Source organism: Osmia lignaria, chromosome 12, assembly GCF_051020975.1.
Source record: "Osmia lignaria lignaria isolate PbOS001 chromosome 12, iyOsmLign1, whole genome shotgun sequence".
NCBI classification, from domain to species: Eukaryota; Metazoa; Arthropoda; class Insecta; order Hymenoptera; family Megachilidae; genus Osmia; species Osmia lignaria.
Genome location: NC_135043.1, coordinates 10,574,103 through 10,592,975, shown reverse-complemented (window position 1 = coordinate 10,592,975; position 18,873 = coordinate 10,574,103). Strand labels below are relative to the sequence as shown.

At 36.2% G+C, this 18,873-nt stretch overlaps 4 protein-coding genes and 1 long non-coding RNA gene across 12 annotated transcripts; 2 read left to right on the top strand and 3 right to left on the bottom strand.

Moving 5' to 3' along the window:
- Positions 1-3,660: 3,660 nt before the first annotated feature.
- LOC117610088 (ribosomal protein S6 kinase 2 beta) lies at positions 3,661-7,280 on the top strand. 2 transcript variants are annotated; one of them, XM_034337048.2, is made up of 13 exons: positions 3,661-3,800; positions 3,904-4,098; positions 4,183-4,264; positions 4,468-4,628; positions 4,705-4,811; positions 4,892-5,069; positions 5,135-5,300; positions 5,366-5,521; positions 5,577-5,836; positions 5,908-6,156; positions 6,227-6,465; positions 6,542-6,803; positions 6,877-7,280. In XM_034337048.2, exons 1-13 carry the CDS (start codon positions 3,678-3,680, stop codon positions 7,003-7,005), a joined length of 2,307 nt encoding a protein of 768 aa, XP_034192939.2. In that variant the 5' UTR covers positions 3,661-3,677; the 3' UTR covers positions 7,006-7,280. The 2 variants fall into 2 exon arrangements, with proteins under 2 accessions (XP_034192939.2, XP_034192940.2); XM_034337049.2 differs by lacking the exons at positions 4,183-4,264; positions 4,468-4,628.
- LOC117610102 (uncharacterized) lies at positions 3,720-8,255 on the bottom strand. The gene is made up of 4 exons (XR_004582797.2): positions 8,121-8,255; positions 4,174-4,252; positions 3,878-4,088; positions 3,720-3,815 (listed from the first exon to the last, which is right to left on the bottom strand). It is a non-coding gene; the product is annotated as an uncharacterized LOC117610102 (long non-coding RNA).
- On the top strand, positions 7,072-18,858 carry LOC117610100 (guanylate kinase). Of its 5 annotated transcripts, none has more exons than XM_034337071.2 (5): positions 7,072-7,208; positions 9,133-9,400; positions 9,481-9,704; positions 9,788-9,897; positions 18,718-18,858. In XM_034337071.2, the coding sequence occupies exons 2-5, from the start codon at positions 9,144-9,146 to the stop codon at positions 18,814-18,816; spliced, it is 690 nt and encodes a 229-aa protein (XP_034192962.1). In that variant the 5' UTR covers positions 7,072-7,208; positions 9,133-9,143; the 3' UTR covers positions 18,817-18,858. The 5 variants fall into 5 exon arrangements, with proteins under 5 accessions (XP_034192962.1, XP_034192960.1, XP_034192959.1 ...); XM_034337069.2 differs by lacking the exon at positions 7,072-7,208 and adding an exon at positions 8,263-8,395; XM_034337068.2 differs by lacking the exon at positions 7,072-7,208 and adding an exon at positions 8,452-9,063.
- On the bottom strand, positions 8,774-12,366 carry LOC117610099 (uncharacterized). The gene is made up of 3 exons (XM_034337067.2): positions 12,250-12,366; positions 11,869-11,905; positions 8,774-11,762 (listed from the first exon to the last, which is right to left on the bottom strand). The coding sequence occupies exons 1-3, from the start codon at positions 12,299-12,301 to the stop codon at positions 10,775-10,777; spliced, it is 1,077 nt and encodes a 358-aa protein (XP_034192958.1). The 5' UTR covers positions 12,302-12,366; the 3' UTR covers positions 8,774-10,774.
- Positions 12,411-18,738, bottom strand: LOC117610092 (uncharacterized). Of its 3 annotated transcripts, XR_013063193.1 has the most exons (9): positions 18,529-18,738; positions 18,282-18,453; positions 17,042-18,173; positions 15,538-16,953; positions 14,608-14,934; positions 14,175-14,433; positions 13,643-14,109; positions 12,979-13,356; positions 12,411-12,548 (listed from the first exon to the last, which is right to left on the bottom strand). XR_013063193.1 is itself a non-coding variant. In XM_076691298.1 (8 exons), the coding sequence occupies exons 4-8, from the start codon at positions 16,199-16,201 to the stop codon at positions 13,046-13,048; spliced, it is 2,028 nt and encodes a 675-aa protein (XP_076547413.1). In that variant the 5' UTR covers positions 16,202-16,953; positions 17,042-18,173; positions 18,282-18,453; positions 18,529-18,738; the 3' UTR covers positions 12,539-13,045. The 3 variants fall into 3 exon arrangements, 2 of the variants coding, with proteins under 2 accessions (XP_076547413.1, XP_076547414.1); XM_076691298.1 differs by having other exon boundaries at positions 12,539-13,356; XM_076691299.1 differs by lacking the exons at positions 18,282-18,453; positions 18,529-18,738 and having other exon boundaries at positions 12,539-13,356; positions 17,042-18,185.
- Positions 18,859-18,873: the final 15 nt, after the last annotated feature.

The window sequence follows — 18,873 nt, the reverse complement described above, 5'->3', positions numbered from 1 at the left end:
CAAAGTGCATAGGTGGCGCTTTCTGTATATCGACCTAATTTCGTGCTAGGGCGTCTGCACCCTTCCGTCTGTACCCTTATATCACTGCATTCCTTACGTATCTTTATCCCTTACACCCTGACATTCCTTACATCTCTTCATCCCTTATATCCCAGCATTCTTTTCGTCCCTACATTCTTTCCATCCCTACATTCTCTTCAGCCCTACATTCGCTTCATCCCTACATTCCTTTCATCCCTATATTCCCTACATCGCTTCATCCCTTATATCCCTACATTCCTTAAATCCCTTTATCCCTTACATCTCTGCATTCCTCACATCTCTACAACCCTTACATCTCTGCATTCCTCACATTCCTGCCTTCTTTATATCCCAACACCCCATACATCCCTGCATCCCTTACATGCCTGTATCCTTTACATCCTTGTATCATTTATATTCCTGCATTCCATACATCCCAGTACCTTCCTGAAATTGAGTTGAAATTTAGTTCTTTTTTTCGCCACCAGAGAGCGCTGATTCGACATCGAAATTTTAGTTCACATTTTTGCCGCCAGAGGGCCAAAATTTCGGCAAGGTTTAGTTCCTTTTTTCGAAACCAGAGGGCGCTGATTCGACATCGAAATTTTAGTTCCAATTTTTGCCGCTAGGGGGCGCTGTTTTTTGAAATTTTCGCGAGGCAGTCTTTACTCGAAGCACTCTTTATAATATATTTATTATAAGGGATGGAGAGATGTAAGGAATGTAGGGATGAGAAGAATGGAGGAATGTAGGGATGAGAAGAATGTAGGGATCATAAGAATGTAGGATTTTAAGAGATCAAGAGATATAAGGAATGTAGGGATGAAAAGAATATAGGGATGAAAAGAATGAAGGGGTGAAAGGAATGTAGAGATGAAAAGAATGCCGGGATGAAAGGAATGTAGAGATGAAAAGAATGCAGGGATGTACGGGATGCAGAGATGTAACGAAACGAGGGATGTAAAGGAATTCCGGGGCTGGGGCCACGGTCTCCACTGCAGGCGGCTCGAGGAGTGCCGGCATCGGATGTGGCCCCCGATGTCGGCGGAGTTTGGCACATGGCAGCGGGTCAAAGGACCCTCCCTACAGCCGGCCACCGTGGTGGTTTTAGTGGGTAAAAATCCCACACTACCTCCAGCCCCTCCCCAGGGGAGCTGAAGGTGTCTTTCTGAAGATTTCCACCACGTTAAAAAAAAAAAAAAAAAAAATAGGTATTTAAGGGTTGCAGGAATGCAAGGATTGCAGGGATGTAAGGAATGCTGCGATGGAAGGAATGCAGGGATGTATGGGTTCCTGAGATGGCCTTGGCCTATAATGAGGGATAAAATTATATAAATAACTGGAAAAAGTAAAATAAATGGGGTCCTCGGCGGGGACCCAGGAGTGGAATATAATCATAAATGTTATCCGCTTTGATGAGCTGATTTAATAAGCAAAAAAAAATAAATGAGGTAAATTAAATAAACTCTGGAAAAAACCTATACTGGTTGTACCCTCTTCATACGGTCCTGACATTATGCGGGGTTTCGGAGACCCCAAGCATCAATGACTCTCTTTGCATACCGACATTACGGTACCTGGGGTTTCCGAGACCCCAAAGCACCGTCGACTGTTTTTACACATCGACAATATGGTATCTGGGGTGCCAAGGACCCCCGTTACCATCCCGGGGTTCTCAGGAACTCAGGATACCATTTAGGGGTCCTTAGGATCCCGGGATACCATTTCGGGGTCTTCAGGAACCCAAGATACAGTTTTGGGGTCCTTAGGATCCCAGGATACCATTTTGGGGTCTTCAGGATCCCAAGATACAGTTTTGGGGTCTTCGGGAACCCAAGATACAGTTTTGGGGTCTTCGGGAACCCAAGATACAGTTTTGGGGTCTTCGGGAACCCAAGATACAGTTTTGGGGTCCTTAGGATCCCAGGATACAGTTTTGGGGTCTTCAGGAACCCAGAATACGATTTTGGGGTCCTCAGGATCCCAGAATACAGTTTTGGGGTCCTTAGGATCCCAGAATACAGTTTTGGGGTCTTCGGGAACCCAGAACACAGTTTTGGGGTCCTCAGGATCCCAGAATACAGTTTTGGGGTCCTCGGGCACCCAGAACATGATTTTGGGGTTCTCAGGAACCCCGAAGCAAGTAGCGAAATATAAGAACGAAAAACGAACAAATCGTGAAACTCACTTGTTCGGAATAGTGATGGGTTTGACCGGATCTAGCGAAATATAAGAACGAAAAACGAACAAATCATGGAACTTATTTGTTCGAGGTAGTGATGGATACGACCGGATCTGTAGCGCATGCACAGTACAGTTATTTATTACAAAACAAACTTGTAAATAATTAAGAAATTATTCATACACAAACAATGAAAATAATATATTTGTAAATCACAAACGATTTCCAAACGAAATACACTGAGAACAATTAAAAATAATCATATTTTATTATTGCTTCCGGCTAGCTTCATGTAGGTGCTTTCTGAAAATGATCTTGGGGTATTAGGGACCCCTATGCATCTGCGGCGCTTTCTGAATACCATCTTGGGTTGTCCGGGACCCCAATTGCATATGTAGCGCTCCCTGTATACCGGCTTAACCTCGTGCTGGGGCTTCAAGGACCCCTGGCACCATTGTTGCGCCATCTATCAGGAAAAGGCGGAAACTACTTGACGAGTAGTTTCCTCAGTTTGTGGATAGGTGGCGCTAGTGCTTAATTTATGGCGGTCTTTTTAAAACTCAAGTTTGTGATTACAATAAATACAGTAAAATAAATAATAACTCAATTGCTTTTTTAAAATGATTTATTTACCAAATTATATGAAATGAATACAAGTTTGTCGAATAATTATTTTAATAATTTTTCAGGCTTTATGTGGCCATTTTTGCCTTACTTCTGGCAACAGTAGTCTAATGGAGATTAGAATAAAAATAATACTTTTTATACAAGATTCTTTATATTATTAATAAAAATTGTATATAACATTTCTTTTCTCCTGTGCTCTATATTTTATTTACAATACCAATTGTATGTGGATGAATGTATGATGTGAATTTAAGCAACAGGAGAATGGAAAGGCGGGTTTTGTTTGATTTATTAAAAAAACAGATAATTTGTTGATAAAAGGAAACGACAATTGTTTTGCTTGAACAAAATTTCAAATAAATACAACATAAGTAAGTATATCATATCGATAACGTATTAGCACTTAAATTTTTTTGTTTGTTTATTGACAAATCGATACCGTACCTGTGAAGGTGATTATCTATACTTAACACCTAAGTAAGCTACATTTAATGTAATCTAATACTCGCTTGTAGTTTATTTCGAGCATTTTTATACGATAGAGGTATATTTAGTGTATATATTTTGTTGAAAATATACGTGCTTCCTCGTCATTTTACAAGTTTTTTGCACAGTTTATTGAAAAGCAGCCATTTTGCTTGGCTTTATTTAAAATCACAAAGCAGGTGCTTCCGGTTAATGTCAGAAATCTGGTTTGAATGCCTTTGGCTTAACGCTTTATCTGTGGTCGATATTTGTAGAGTGTATGCCATACATGCATCTATCAATTTACCGTAAACTTCTCTAATACTTCACAATTCGAGGGTGATCTGCGCTACGCTTCTGTAATTGAGCTAAATGTTAATTTATGACGACCGCGCACGTAGGAATACTTTATGAAAACATTTACAATTTTACTAATACCACATCGAATATAATGCCGTTGGCGACTCTAACAGTTCCATGGTCAGAGCAACATGTAAACGAGAAGGTAATGTTTCCATAGCTATCAAAATAAAATATTTAAGAGTACAGTATACTCACATTAAATAATCACTGTAAGCTTACGCATTATAATCAGTTTGTTTTCTCAGCAATCTGTAGATATTCTTCCAGCAGAAGCTCAAGAGGAAGCGATGACTCAAGGAAATGTGATTGAATCGCGTTCAAATGAATGTTCTGAGTCACATGAAATTGAACTACGCGAAGTGGTTCGGGATGGTCATGAAAAGGCAGGTCCATCTCAGTTTGAACTGCTCAAAGTTCTTGGTCAAGGATCCTTTGGAAAGGTATTTAAAGTTGTTACAAGTAAAAGAATGAGTAAAGCATATTAAATTGTAATTTTCTACAAATGAAATTCTTACCTTATTCAGGTATTCTTAGTGAGGAAAGTTGTTGGTAAAGATAGTGGAACGCTTTATGCCATGAAAGTTCTGAAAAAAGCTACATTAAAAGGTGTTTATAAAGTTAAATGTATGAGGATAGCTCTGAGGGTTTTTAAGTTTTATTTCGTACATAATACAGAGAAGATTCTTAATTTTCATGTTTGATTTTTATGTTAAAAGTTACTAGAGAATTTTCAGAGCAATTCTCAATTTAAGGATTATCATTTTTTTCCTTTTCTTTTAAAGTGGTTTAATGTTACAATATTATCTCAGTTCGGGACAGAGTTAGGACGAAAATGGAGAGAAATATATTAGTGGATGTTGAACATCCATTCATAGTTCGGCTACATTATGCATTCCAAACAGAAGGGAAACTCTATTTAATTTTAGACTTCTTAAGAGGTGGTGATCTGTTTTCAAGATTAGCTAAGGAGGTAGTTTATAATCATTTAAGTTTATTCATATTGCAGTCTCATGAATTATATTAATTTTTTAAAATTATTGTTCTAGGTAATGTTTACCGAGGATGACGTAAAATTTTACTTAGCCGAGCTTGCTCTTGCATTGGATCATATTCATAAGCTTGGAATCATTTATAGAGATCTCAAACCAGAAAAGTTTGTATTATATTATTTTGTACTAATTTATACCCTATTAAATCATATGAATTTTACGATGTTTGTTTTATTTACGGTAGTATTTTGCTTGATACCGAAGGCCATATATCTTTAACTGACTTTGGTCTAAGTAAACAGCCCTTAGATGATTGTAAGGCATATTCATTTTGCGGTACCGTAGAATATATGGCACCCGAAATAGTGAATCGGAAAGGTCATTCGTTTGCTGCTGACTGGTGGAGTTTTGGTGTTCTTATGGTAAGAATCTTGTGTAATCTGAGGTGGCAGTTTTTACTCTGATTTATAAACTTAATAATTTACAGTTTGAGATGCTGACCGGAGCTCTTCCATTTCAAGGTGCAAATCGCAAAGAAACGATGACCCAAATATTAAAGGCAAAACTTGGTATGCCAATTAATATTTCACCAGAAGCTCAAGCACTTTTGAGAGTGCTTTTTAAGAGAAACCCAGCGAACAGGCTTGGATCTGGTAACTAATAATGCTTTCTTTTAAGTTTGAGAAATGTCATTATATTATGAATTTTCGTGTCTTAGGTGGAGTAGAAGAAATAAAAAATCACGTGTTCTTTGCGACAATTGATTGGGATGCTCTTTATAAAAAAGAAATAAAACCTCCTTTTAAGCCGGCTGTCAGTCAAAAAGATGATGCATTTTATTTTGATAGCGAATTTACGTGTAAAACGCCTAAAGGTAAGCATCTATTACCATTTATCAACTCGAGGATTTTAAAATATGAAATATTTAGATTCTCCTGGGGTACCACCAAGTGCTAATGCCCACGAATTATTTCGTGGCTTTAGTTTTGTCGCGCCGTGCCTTCTTGAGGATCATCTTAAAACTCCTGAATATAAAAACTGTGATAGTCTCAGTGCAACATTTCCTACATATGTGAACCTCGTTCCCGTAACTGACGAGTATGAGTTTAAGCAAGAAATCGGTAAAGGAAGCTATAGTACAGTTTACGTAGTTGTACATAAGGTTTCTAAGATAGAGTATGCTGTGAAGGTAATATTACGAGTATCATATGATACTTCCAATTGAAGATTATGTAACAAAAGAATGATTATTTTAAACAGGTAATTGAAAAATCAAAAAGAGATCCAACGGAAGAGATAGAAATTTTACTTCGATATGGAAGACACCCTCATATTGTAACTTTGAGAGCTGTTCACGAAGACGAGAAACGAGCTTATCTTGTATTAGAACTGTTGCGAGGCGGAGAGTTACTAGATCGTTTGTTACAAAGGCGCAATCTAACAGAAAGGGAAGCTGCCGAAGTGATGTATACAATTGCTAGCGTAGTTCATTATCTTCATGAAAATGGAGTAAATATTCTTGATCTATTTAATTACATATCACTGATTTCCATGATTAACGATTGCATGTTATCGGTAGGTTGTTCATAGAGATTTAAAGCCATCTAATATATTGTATTCAAAACCTGGAGGTGATCCAACAACACTTTGCCTGTGTGATCTTGGATTCGCGAAACAATTGCGAGCTGAAAATGGTTTATTAATGACACCCTGTTACACGGCGAACTTTGTAGCACCGGAAGTATTGAAACGCCAAGGCTACGATGCAGCATGTGATATTTGGTCACTCGGTGTTTTATTGTACATCATGTTAGCAGGGTAATTAAACCAGCCATTGATTACGTAAAATTTCAAAGTTACCTAATATATTAATGATCATGTTTTTATAATTTAGATATACACCATTTCGTAATAGCCCCGGTGATAGCGCAACAGATATACTAGACCGTATTGGACCTGGTTATATCGATGTTGAGAGTGGTATATGGTGTCAAATTTCTAACGAAGCTAAAGAACTCGTTAAAAGAATGTTACACGTTGATCCTAACAGAAGGCCTACCGCAGCTGCCATTTTAAAGTACTCGTGGATTGCCAATCGGCACCGTCTTCCTCAGAAAGTATTACCTGATAGCACTAAGGATCCGCACAGCCTAAAAGTACTTTACATTCGTTCAAACCATATATATCGATTAAACGAATGTTATTAATATGAACAAAAAATACTTTTAGAGGGCGGTAGCAGCAACGTACAGAGCTATGTCTAGTAGTCCGAGATCTCCTTATATTGGACCAGTCGTTATGTCTGAACTGGCACGACGGAGAACACAAGCGAAACCATCTGGTCCTACCGAAGTTTAAAATAAATCTTCCACTCGATATTTGTAAAAAAGTGAAGATAGAACTGAATAAAAGGATTTCAATTCAAACAAATCTGCCACGCACACGTTACATTACGTAAAAGTACAAGGGAAAGACATTGAATGTCACTATTACGATTATTACTCTAACTACTACATTGCTACTTCTACTACCGTTGTTATTATAACGTTTGTCGAGTGTGAGTGAGTATCTGTATCGATGAACACAATGTGATATTTATTTATACATTATTATTATTATTATTTTTTTTTTTTCACGTTGCTCGTACATGCATGCATTTTTACATGTATGCATTGCCATCCCGACATTGAAAATACTTTAATCATAGCAACCAAAATATAGTAATTTAAAATGAAATATATATTTTAAATTTTTGTATTACTTTTTAGTTATATACTTTCTTTTTATTAAGCGTTTGTAAGGATATACGTATATAAACATATACGTATGATGTATACATATGATATTTGTATATGATACATGCATACGAAAAGACTATATTTTGTCGATATAAATCTAGTATTACTTGTGCAATGTTCAAACGTAGATAGTACATATTAATTTTATAAGAGTACTATTACTCGTCTAACTGAATCACCAAAATCGTCTCTATTCTGATTAAAATTTATGTGTGTGTATAGAATAGAAAAACATATATTTAAATTCATATTTTCGATTATGATATAAATGTACAAGTGGAATTATCAGAGAAGTTTCAAATCTGTATTGTACATGATTATCATTTAAATATACGTGAGAGAATATACATATATGTATATATATTCAAGGATAAAATATATCCATTTTAGTTTTTCATTGTATATAATACAACAATTTTACTGAATAAATTGCATTTGAAACGAAACAATGCCGCTTTTTTGGAGCATGCTTATTACGTGAAAAGAAGGCATGTATATACGTACGTAAGCATTATGTAATTATTGATATTGTCAAGAAGTTTACGATGTACACTTTACGTATACAACTAATGTCCATTTGCTGTTATCGGAATAACATTTTTATTCCAATGTTATCTGCACTTTAAATACAACAATCTGCAAAACGTATGTTAAATAAACAAAACCGAAACATACCTGAATTTATTGTTTTCTACTGCATCGGAAAAACACAATTGTAAATCTTGTTAAATAAAAAGAAAATAAGAATTAAACCTTCTTGAGATATTTACGAATTATTTATCTGAACTTCTAATGCGGCCGCCATCGGGCATGCGCTCGTTACTAAACGGAAATGTGGTAGCTGCAGGTAGCTGTTTGTTCCGACCGCGGATCCCTGTGCTTTTCTTCATACAGAAATTTTCCCCTACATTTTATTTTTATTAATCTTTCACATTCAATTGTATACCAAGGTGAGATCACTATTCAGAATAATATATATACATACATCGTATTCAATTAATAAAAGATGGCAAAACGCAAAAGAGTAACTATATATCTTTCTTATCGTTAGTAAAGTTAAATCAGTTCAGTAGACTGTGATCTCTCTTGAATTCGTATTCCGCGTATTTTGTACAAATTAAATACTGAATGATTTGGTTACAATGAATCATACATTATCCAATGTTTCTGAAGTAATCTTGTTAAATATCACAGCAGTTTCTTTTTACTTCGTAATGAACTTTTCTGTATAATAAATGACACGATTTATGGTGTTTTTTCTGCAAGAGATCAATATTTTAAAGACGCTTCACTTGATTTTTGGCCGCATGCCCCTGTAAGGATCTCACCATTTTGTAAAGAACACGTTGTAGCAGAGCTTTATAGAACATTCGTTTTATATTACGCGCTTTCGTTTATACTGATTTTTTCATAATTATGTTTCCGGCATTTTTGATCTGCTAGTTTTTACTCCTTATGATTGTTCTGATTTTTCTCAAGCGAAAGTTGCTCGAATTCATTGTGAACACATTAATATGTGATTCCAATTGCATATTTGCTCTTATTGAATGAAATTTAATTGAATTAGTAGTGTGTGAAAGTATGACATCATTCTTGAGTTTTAGAACATTAGTAATAGGTATGAAACAATTTGATTCATGCTGATGAAATTCACATCTCATTTAATCTAATATTATGTTTACTTTAGGTGCTTGTAATATGCTTCACAAGGGTCCACGTCCATTAGTTTTATGTGGTCCTTCTGGTAGCGGGAAAAGTACCTTGATAAAAAAGCTTTTCGGGGAATTCCCAGATACATTTGGATTTTCAGTTTCTCACACAACCAGAGCACCCAGACCTGGTGAAAAAGATGGGAAGCATTATTACTTTACAACTAAGGAAAACATGCAAAAACAGATAGAACAAGGTGAATTTCTTGAAAATGCTATATACAGTGGAAACCTATATGGGACTAGGTAATAATTGTACATTATTAGAGTATACACAACCATTACAAGCTTTGTTATTTACAAATTTTTACTTAATATCTTTTCAGTAAACGTGCAGTGGAAGATGTACAGGAGGAAGGAAAAGTTTGTATATTAGATATTGAAATGGAAGGTGTGAAGCAAGTAAAAAGAAGTTCTCTTAATCCTTTGTATGTATTTATCAAACCACCATCTCTGGAAGTATTAGAGAAAAGATTAAGAGATAGGAATACAGAAACAGAAGAATCTTTACGTCATAGATTATCTGTTGCTAGATCAGAAATGGAATTTGGTATATACTGTTTGAAATTTCTATATATCTATTTATGTATGTACAAGCAACATTTTAATATGGGTATTTAATAATTGTTTCAGGTGAGAAGCCTGGTAACTTTGACCTAGTAGTCGTAAATGATGATGTATCTAAAGCATATGAAAAGTTGAAAGAATTTGTGTTCTCAAACTTGAAAAAAAACATAAAGCAGGTACAGTAAATGATATGAATGCAATATATACTGTCTCTGACATTGTTTACATTTATGCTTTCAACTTTCAGGACACTTAATTAATGCTTTCTAAATGCATACTTAGGAAGCTTCTTTGATATTGAATTGTAATTATTTTTATAATAATTTTGTAATAGATAATTAATTATACGATGAAGTACAACAAAGGTTGAATTGCTAGAGTGCAAAATAAATGTAGGCAAATAATTTTATATGACAGTAAGTTAATTCTAATATGCAAGAAGTAAATATATTTACTAGCTAACTGAGACTATTCACCAAACGAAGTTGTGTTCCAATAGCGTAAGTTACTTATAAAAGTACTTGTGGTTTTGTCCTTGTACTGGTCTTTATATCAGAAGTAATGCAGTTCAGAGTTATTCGTTCATAACTCAATTCTTCCGGTATATCGTATTCGTATTTCATTCAATGAGAAAAGAGGATAAAAAATATTTTGTTCAGATATTCTTTTGTATCTCATATATCAAATAAATCAATCATATTATCAAACTTCTTCAACGTCACTTATCGTTTCGCATTTCTATATATCACGTATTTATTATCATTTCAGTAGTGTAGCATTATCTTGGTCATTTTATTTATCAAACTTAAGCATGTTTTTGCCTGTACGATTCGCGAAAAGGATACAGATTTTCCTATACATAGTTACACCAATTGTTAATACACGTATAGTTAAAAAAAAAAAATACGATAAACGTATGAAAAGCGTAGTGAGATATGTACATGTTGTTATAGAAGATTGTATCATTGTTGTAGTGTACTATATCAAATAAATATTTCAATCATGATGCTTCATCTTCATATTTTAATAGACCATTCTAACTCTCTTAATTAATTACGATTGATGATGATGAGAATAATCTCTCTTCGGCCATTCCCCATGATGATGACGAGTTTTATGTCTGGGTACTTCACTGATTTCAATAGAAGTTACTTTCACATCCTTACCTTCTTCTGTCTTCTTAATTTCATCTCTAATAAGATTATCCCCATAGTTCCTAGGCATCGATTCTACAGTTTCTTTTGTTTCAGTTTTACTCTGCTGTGTCTTGCTCTCCTCAGGTACATTCGGTTTTTTAGAGAAGATGTAGTTGATCACTTGAGGTCGTGGAGCGAAGATATTTTCTGCTGGATAAGGATCCATCGTTTTTGAACCTTGAAGACCCATTTCCTTTGATCCTGCAATCGGTTCCGGTGGTTGATTCTGATATGGCATTGATCTATAATTCGGCAATGGCTCTCTACCAACGAGGTCCCGGGTTCTCAAGGTCCTTAATGCATCTCTTTGATCCTCTGATCTTACTGGAACTTGTAAACTGGAAGGATCCTCTCGAACCTCCTCGTACAGTTCTCTTCTTAACTCCTGTTTCAAGGTGTCTGGTAGGTTAGGTTCGATTCCACGTATGGATTGCTTGATCCTGTAACTTGGATCAACAATTTGACGACGATACGGAGGATCTTGGTACTTCATGCGATCCAGATACTGTTCCAAGGTGTTCCAACTATCCAGATCACGAGAAATAGCTCTTCTGGCTAAGCTGGAGAGTTCTCTTATGTTCAGAGGTTCTGCATTTCTTTGAGGACTAAAACGATTGTCTCCTGTGTCTCGAAGGAGCATCTCCCTTTGGTTTTGATAATTATTCAACCCAGCCGGATTTTCTGGGTAGACCAAACGTTGGGAGGGTAGCTGGTAGGTCTTCTCCAGAACAGCTTCTCGGTCGAAGTAACGTTTCTCTTGGACATTGTTGCGAGGATCTTCGTTGCTATCAGGGTAGTAGGCCTCGTAGATGACTGGCCCTCTTTCCAGGTCGAAACTCTCGTACCTGAGGGAGCATATTAAATTAATTAAAACAGAGAAAATTTCATAAGTTGTAATTCGATAATTAAATTTTTGTATTTGCATTTATATTCATTATCAATGTTACATACCGGTGAATATCGGGATTCCACGCGACGATCGATGATACTGTTGGCAAAGATGGAAAATACGTTTAATTGTTATTGCTTTACATATTTTATCATCGTTCGGCGTTGAAAATTAAATTGAAATACTCGAGCGCTTTTGTTTAATGTTCTTTATAAGCATTAAACGAAACATTTCGAATTAAAATTTTACGCGATTAACAGAAATTCTCTTCAGCACAAATGGATTATTAGAAAAAAAAAAAAAAATAATAATAAAATAAAAAGAATCAATCTAATCACCATGCATCGAGGAACCTCACGTTTCTCATCACGTTTTTCCTTCGTCCTCGCGAAAAATAAGAACAGCAAGGAGCGGAAATGAGAGAGAGGGATAGCGATACGTACCTATCGAAATCGTTATCACTATAGACGATAGTAGATAATGTTTGAGAGCCATGATCCTATCGCGAAGCAACGACAAGCGACTGAATCTCGACGAGGGACGTGCAAGTGTATTTTCAGACTTCCCTAAAATAAACCATCGTTTCCTTTGGGCCTCGCTGACTAATTCTTGCACGTAGAACGGTACTGGAAAGCATGTCGCGAAAATACCATCGATAACGAGAGATATTAAGTCTGAATTCGAGATAGATTTATGGTACGCTTGACCCTCTAGCAAGGGAGAGCTGGGCAAGATGAGAACGCTACAAAAAATTATAATACTTTAGAATATTAAATATAATGTCAGTATCAGCATCTATAAATTTCCCAAGTTTTGTGGACTTATAGAACAATTAATCACAGAAAATACATTAAACTCTGTTCTTTCTTTCATAAAAGATAACTTTTCTCTTCGAAGAAATGTTTTTGTCTTATTAGTTTGCTTCATCTTGAAACAAAAGACCGTTGATTTAATTTTTCCTCCTCTTTTTAACGCAGAACGTAAATCAAATTTATTGCTCGAGCGTTTCAGGCAAAATGCCGCGACCACGATATGGAGAATTATTTAAACTGAACATGAACGTGGATAACAAATTGGGTCTTGCTCGCAAAATTACCCGATATTTCGTGTTATCGAGTTACCAGTCCGTTTCGTGGTCAATCAATTTTATTTCAGTGAAAACATTTTCATACCTTAAATAAGAACTTAATTTCAATCAATCATTTCCAAACGAGTTCGATAGATCAAAGGTTCTCGTTATCAAGATATTTTTTTCAAGCTTAATTTCAGCCATTTTTTCTCATAGAAGAAAACAATAATGGACGATAATTGTCCAATTGCAAATATAACAAAGCAGACATTTAGATCCTTTAATCGTAATGCTTCAAAATTATTATTCTTATGGTTGTGATGTTTCCCTAAATTCAGTTTCATTTTTAAAGCGTGCTCCAACACTGATACTTCTCTCCATAACGGTGGCAATCCAGCTTGATTCAATCTGTTGATCAAGATATTGATCCTTTCTCGAAGAAACGAGTTGCTTGGTAGAAGACAAGCCAGATAAAATTTAGCTGAAACAAAATTTTTATAAAGATTCCTATTCAATTACGATGATGACAAAAAGTGAATGCCCTCTTTTTTTTTTAGATTTTTCAACCTGTAAACCGTTTCTGTATTTAATCCCATTGGTTTCTTCGTCAGTCAACTCGATTTAATGCTCTGTTTAGTCGGTTTGTTGTCCGGTCTCATCGGTTTACCGTTCTGTCCAGATCGTTTCGCAATTCAAATCACCCTTACAGAGCGATCTACAGATAATCCAGCAAAGACCCAAATAACTAACTACACACTGAAACATACCTGGACATTTTTTCATACGATGCACCAACTTTTCCCCGTATTTATTTCTCAAAGTGTGACCTATCAAAAGATAGTGCTGCTTTCTAAGTAATCCACTGACGTTACGATAAGTCGCTGTCATTTCAATATTATTAGGAATATAAATCATCTTCTTCTGAAGTCTTTTGAAGATTGGATTTAAATTCAAATCGTTCTTGGTACCAAATAAATCTTTTGTACTTGCAGAATATCCAATAGGCAATCCAGACTTATCCAATTGTTTCAGATTATTAATTTCTTTGTAATACACGTCGTTAGTGAACATTGTATAAAGCATGCCATTGAATACTCCCACTATGGTGGTGCTACTGATTAGAACGCCAACTAAAAGACATCGTTCGCTTGTTGCATTAGGCAGTGGTATCGGATATCCAGAAATAACGAACAGCGTATGGAGTGCTATTCCCTGACCGTCGATTTTCTTCAATCTGACAAGACGAAGAGAAAATTTAGTATAAAGAATTGATGGATGTATGGATAAACTTATAAATACCTTCTTGATGCAAATACTTGAATATAATACCATGCCAGATACGCCAAAATGGAGGATAGGATGATGCAGAACCACACGGACGGTTGAAAAATCTGATACATCCTTAAACCCTTTGGTATTTTCGCTGCTTTCGGTGTTATCACGCAAACTTCATCAAAACCGACGGTCGCGGTAAATTCCATACCGCTTATATCGTTCCCGTACCTCTTGACGAAGAAAAAAGCAAAAGAGGCGACCACTTTGCGTTCCATTAAGTCACCTATATAGATGGCAGAGAAAATTCCTTGCTGGACAATATTCTATTTCCTGTTCGATATCTCTTTACTCCTTCGTTATATGCATTCGATATCAAAGAAAAGATATTTTAAATCTGAGGTGCCAGTTTTTAGTGAATTCATTGCGAGTAAAATTTTAAGAATCTTAAGAACATTACCTATGGCTCCATTGAACTTGCCATTTTCCATTTGATACCCATACGATTCGTTGTCAGCAGGTTCGATAACATTTACTGTAAAATTAATTTTTCGAGCTAATACTCCCAGTAAGATTCCACTGGTCCAATTGTATCCTCCAGAATAAACGTATACAGAGTTAGGGTCGATTTTCCCTCGGATTTTCGTCCCTTCCTGGTCCTGGTGAAACATGCTCACGTTAAATTTGTGTCCTTGAAAGTTGATGGTACGTCGTTGATGCAGCGTCGACAATAAATGCAGCAAATGCCTTTGAGAGGTCACCTCCACCCTCTCTAATTGTCCCCAACCTGAAACAGACGTTTTATTAAAATGTTAAAACGATTTTGTAACGTCATAACGGTACATTTGACAGTGTACGGTCGTGTGTTATAAATTGAATGTAACGAGGTGCAAATATATTCCATGCATGGAGAATATTTAGTTGTCGGTCCATAGACATGTTTATGCATTTCAGCGAGTTAAATTCATCATTTTCTTTTTCTCTTTTTTTTTCTAAATCAATGCATCGAGTACGCGGAAGAATTTTCCAATGCAAATTTATGCAGAATTATAGATGAGAAATTTATTTTACAGATTTTTCTTTTCGTCAGAAATTTTGTGGATATTCTAAGCTATGGTGCATATTGTTACTTCAGTATTGCAATTATATTTAAAATATATGTGCTTTTCAATGGAAAAATATTTGCTCAAAATATAACGAAGGAAATTTCAGAGAATTTAACGTCCTCAATTAAGGATATTTATCAGAGATTGTTAATTGCAATACTTGCGCTACATTTCCGTGCAAGTATACGAAACAATGCCCAATTAAAAGCGTGTAGCGTAACGAATAAAATTCCTAGACAACTTTAATGAACACGTTAACGAACGCGTTAATTGTATCCACCTACTTTTTTCTTTGTTCATCAAGAACGGATTGTACGCGTATGAATTAAAGCCTCGATTCGACAGTGGTTCGTTGAAAATCACGTTCAGAACACGATGCTCCGACCAGATTTTCCTCAGTATTCTATCGATCATTTGTCTCCTGTCTAGTAACATTTCCAAAGCATCATTCCAAACAGCCAGCACGATAAAATGTTCTCTGCTGTTCAATACGATAGACGTATTCAATAGTAGTTCCTCGAAAGCATCATTGTCACCGAAAAATATAACATTCATACTCCATATATCAATGAAATGTTCATCGTTCTTCCTCCAATTTCTTTTTACATTCCATTTGTTATGCAGAAGATTATGTAGACTATTATATTTTATTATACTTGTAGTTTGCTCTTGATACACGCTTGACGAAGAATATATTTTTAATAAAATAACAGAATTACAGTATTCGTTGGTGGTTCGAAGAAGAACCTGAAAAAAGTCTTGCAATGTTTTTGTACCATTTGTGAAAATTCCATGGAACACAATGGTTTTTGTCTTTTGCAAGGTGCACAGTATCTCTGTCCAGTATTCAATAGCTTTATGGAATCTCTGTTGGTGATTTGAATCATTATTCTCTGTTACTGATGACTGGAATAGCAAACTTCCTAGGAGTATCGTTTTCAAAATCATCTGAAAGGAAAAATTTAGATCTTTATTGAATTTTATTTAAATTAAGAAAAGGTATAGCTCGAATTTGGTTTTTATTAAATCCTCCAGGTTGTTAACGTTCTCCAATTTCTGTGTCAGCTGGTTGTAATTAGGAGGATCTTGGAGACGAAATTATCTTCTCGAATTCAGTTCTAGAATTACTGCATAAAGGAGGTATCTTTGATATTGAGATTTCTCTGGTTCAGGTTATCCTCTGGATCAGTGTCAGCTATCCGATTTACCACTTCTCTGGAATTACTGCAATTAGGAGGATCTTCAGGATGCAAACTTAAGTATCACACTTCTAACGACCGTAGCCTTTCTTCGAATCTCCGTAATAGGGCGAAGGCTCTTGAAGATTCAGCAAAACATACTCTGTTTCAAATTATCCTCTAGATCACTGTTAGCTTACAAGTTCACCGTTTTGCTCGAATTACTGCAATTACACATAGGACTGTCTAGGTCACTGATGGATTGCTGTTAAATATGGCTTCTCTTCTCATCGGAATCAAGAGGATCCAGAGCTTCTCTCGAATTACCTCAGTCAGTATGATATTTGATCCTCAGATCGCTATTAGCTATCAAACTCGGCGTTTTTCTCCAATTGCTGCAATTAGTAGGATCTGTAAGCTGCTGATCTTGCGTAGAATCCTGTTGTTCCGATGATCTCTATTTTCCAGGAACTCTGCTTAAAGCGACCCAGTTTCTATCAAACACCTTTCCAACATCGAAACCTGTCAGAAAATAAAGCAATTTTGTATTATTCCATCAAAATCTCGTTTATATTTTGCCTGGCTGTATCCGAAAAACAATTTACCACACCTGGTGTCGTCTGAAAAGTTGACTGCTCGATTATCCTGAAAAGCTCGTTGACTCTGTTGTGCTCTCGATCATTCTGCCTCGGCACGTCCTCTTTTAGGATCGAATCGCTAGATAATAGAGGTTGGTAGGTGGACGTTTAAGCGATGGGGATCAACGGATCGTTTGGAGAGGGTGAGTCCGTTGGAAAACAACACAGCCGGTGGAATTCACATCCTTATCTCGAAGGAGATCGATCGAGAGAAACGGTGAAAATTTAATGAGGCCATTTAACAATTTGGTCAACGCTATCGCCGAAGACAACGTGACCGTCTACCACCTCTGGGTGTACAGAACGAAACCCTGTCGGACACGATTTCTTCCCTTTTCGCCTCTTAAATTAGAGAGAAGTGCCATTTCGACACAGAGTAAACAAAATGAAAGGAGGGTGAAGTCATCGGCCCTGAAACAAGGAGCAAAGAAACAGAAACATGTTAAACGAATTCCTAGGGTTAATGCGACCCTTGTAGGAGGACAGAATTGTCCCCGTACGCAATTGTCCGGAAATATTTGAAGCAGATGGCAGGCTTAATGATCTGTCAGACATGGAGGAGCCACAATTGCGATGCAAACGTACGCTCGATTTACTCGGGGTAAACAAGATAAAGAAGGCGTGGAACGTCATAAAAATCTCCCTTCTCCATTTTTCCGACTAAAAGTTAAGTTTCCTTCTAGGCCGAAAGGTTGTTTTTCATCGGGGAACATCGAAACTTTTATTACCAGGTGGTCCAAGTTTATTTGATCTTGTACGAAATTCTTCAGCCTGATCGTTTCTAAAAGTCTTCTATTTCCTTCTAATTTCTTTCCCGTTGCTGTTCTTTTATAACGGAGGCATAAAGTATATTTGTACGTTTCATCGTTTTTCATCCCTTCCTCCCGAAGAAAATGAATCGTCGTCGAGGAAAATGGAGGGTTTCCTGACCTATTTTGACGCTTGATAAACGACCGCCAAACCGGGTTATGGTTTCTTGCCATTTTATTAAACATCGACTTATAGAAAGTTGATCGAAAACAGCTTTTTCCTTCCACTATTTCATTTGCAAGAATAATATTAATCATTAACCGCATTCGATACCATCTTCTGGCAAAGTAAATTCTAAACAGAATACATACAGAGTTACGTTTAAGAAAATATTTACGTTAACATACAAGTTTCCCGGAAATCTTCGAACGCATCAGACGTTTACTCGAACTCTTCAATTACCTCAGACGAAGTATATTATTATTAAGAAGATATTTCATCCTCGAACACCAGTTTCCCAGGAATTCTTGAAAACGTCGAGTGAAATCTTTTCTATCTCTCAATTTACGCAATACTCCTGAGAACAATTCCACTTCCGGCGAAACTATACACCATACGTTCTATTGTCTATTTCCTGGAATCACGTGACAGAAAGAGATTCAATAAAAAAAAAAAATTCCGGGTACGTTTTTATATCCTCTTTTCTTACCGTCGACTTTGCCAACAAACGAGGAAGTTGTTTGACGTTTATTGCGAGCTTCCGCTTTCGTGCAGGGATGATTTATGAGAGTTAAAGAAATCCTTCTACAGCCACTGTCCACCTGGCTGATTACTCTTTACTCATCCATGCATAAAACTTTTAAACGTCTCTAATTTTATGCTCTTTTTGTCTTTATAGACTTCCGGAGAAGCGCTCCATGAATATTTATGCATTTCTCGAAGCTCGAAGACGCTAACTGGAAACAACAGAAGTTCAACAGCTTTTCTACTTCCGTAGTTTTTGTCGTCACTCTTATTCCACGGGAGTTATACTTGAAACTAAATGGTCCAAATT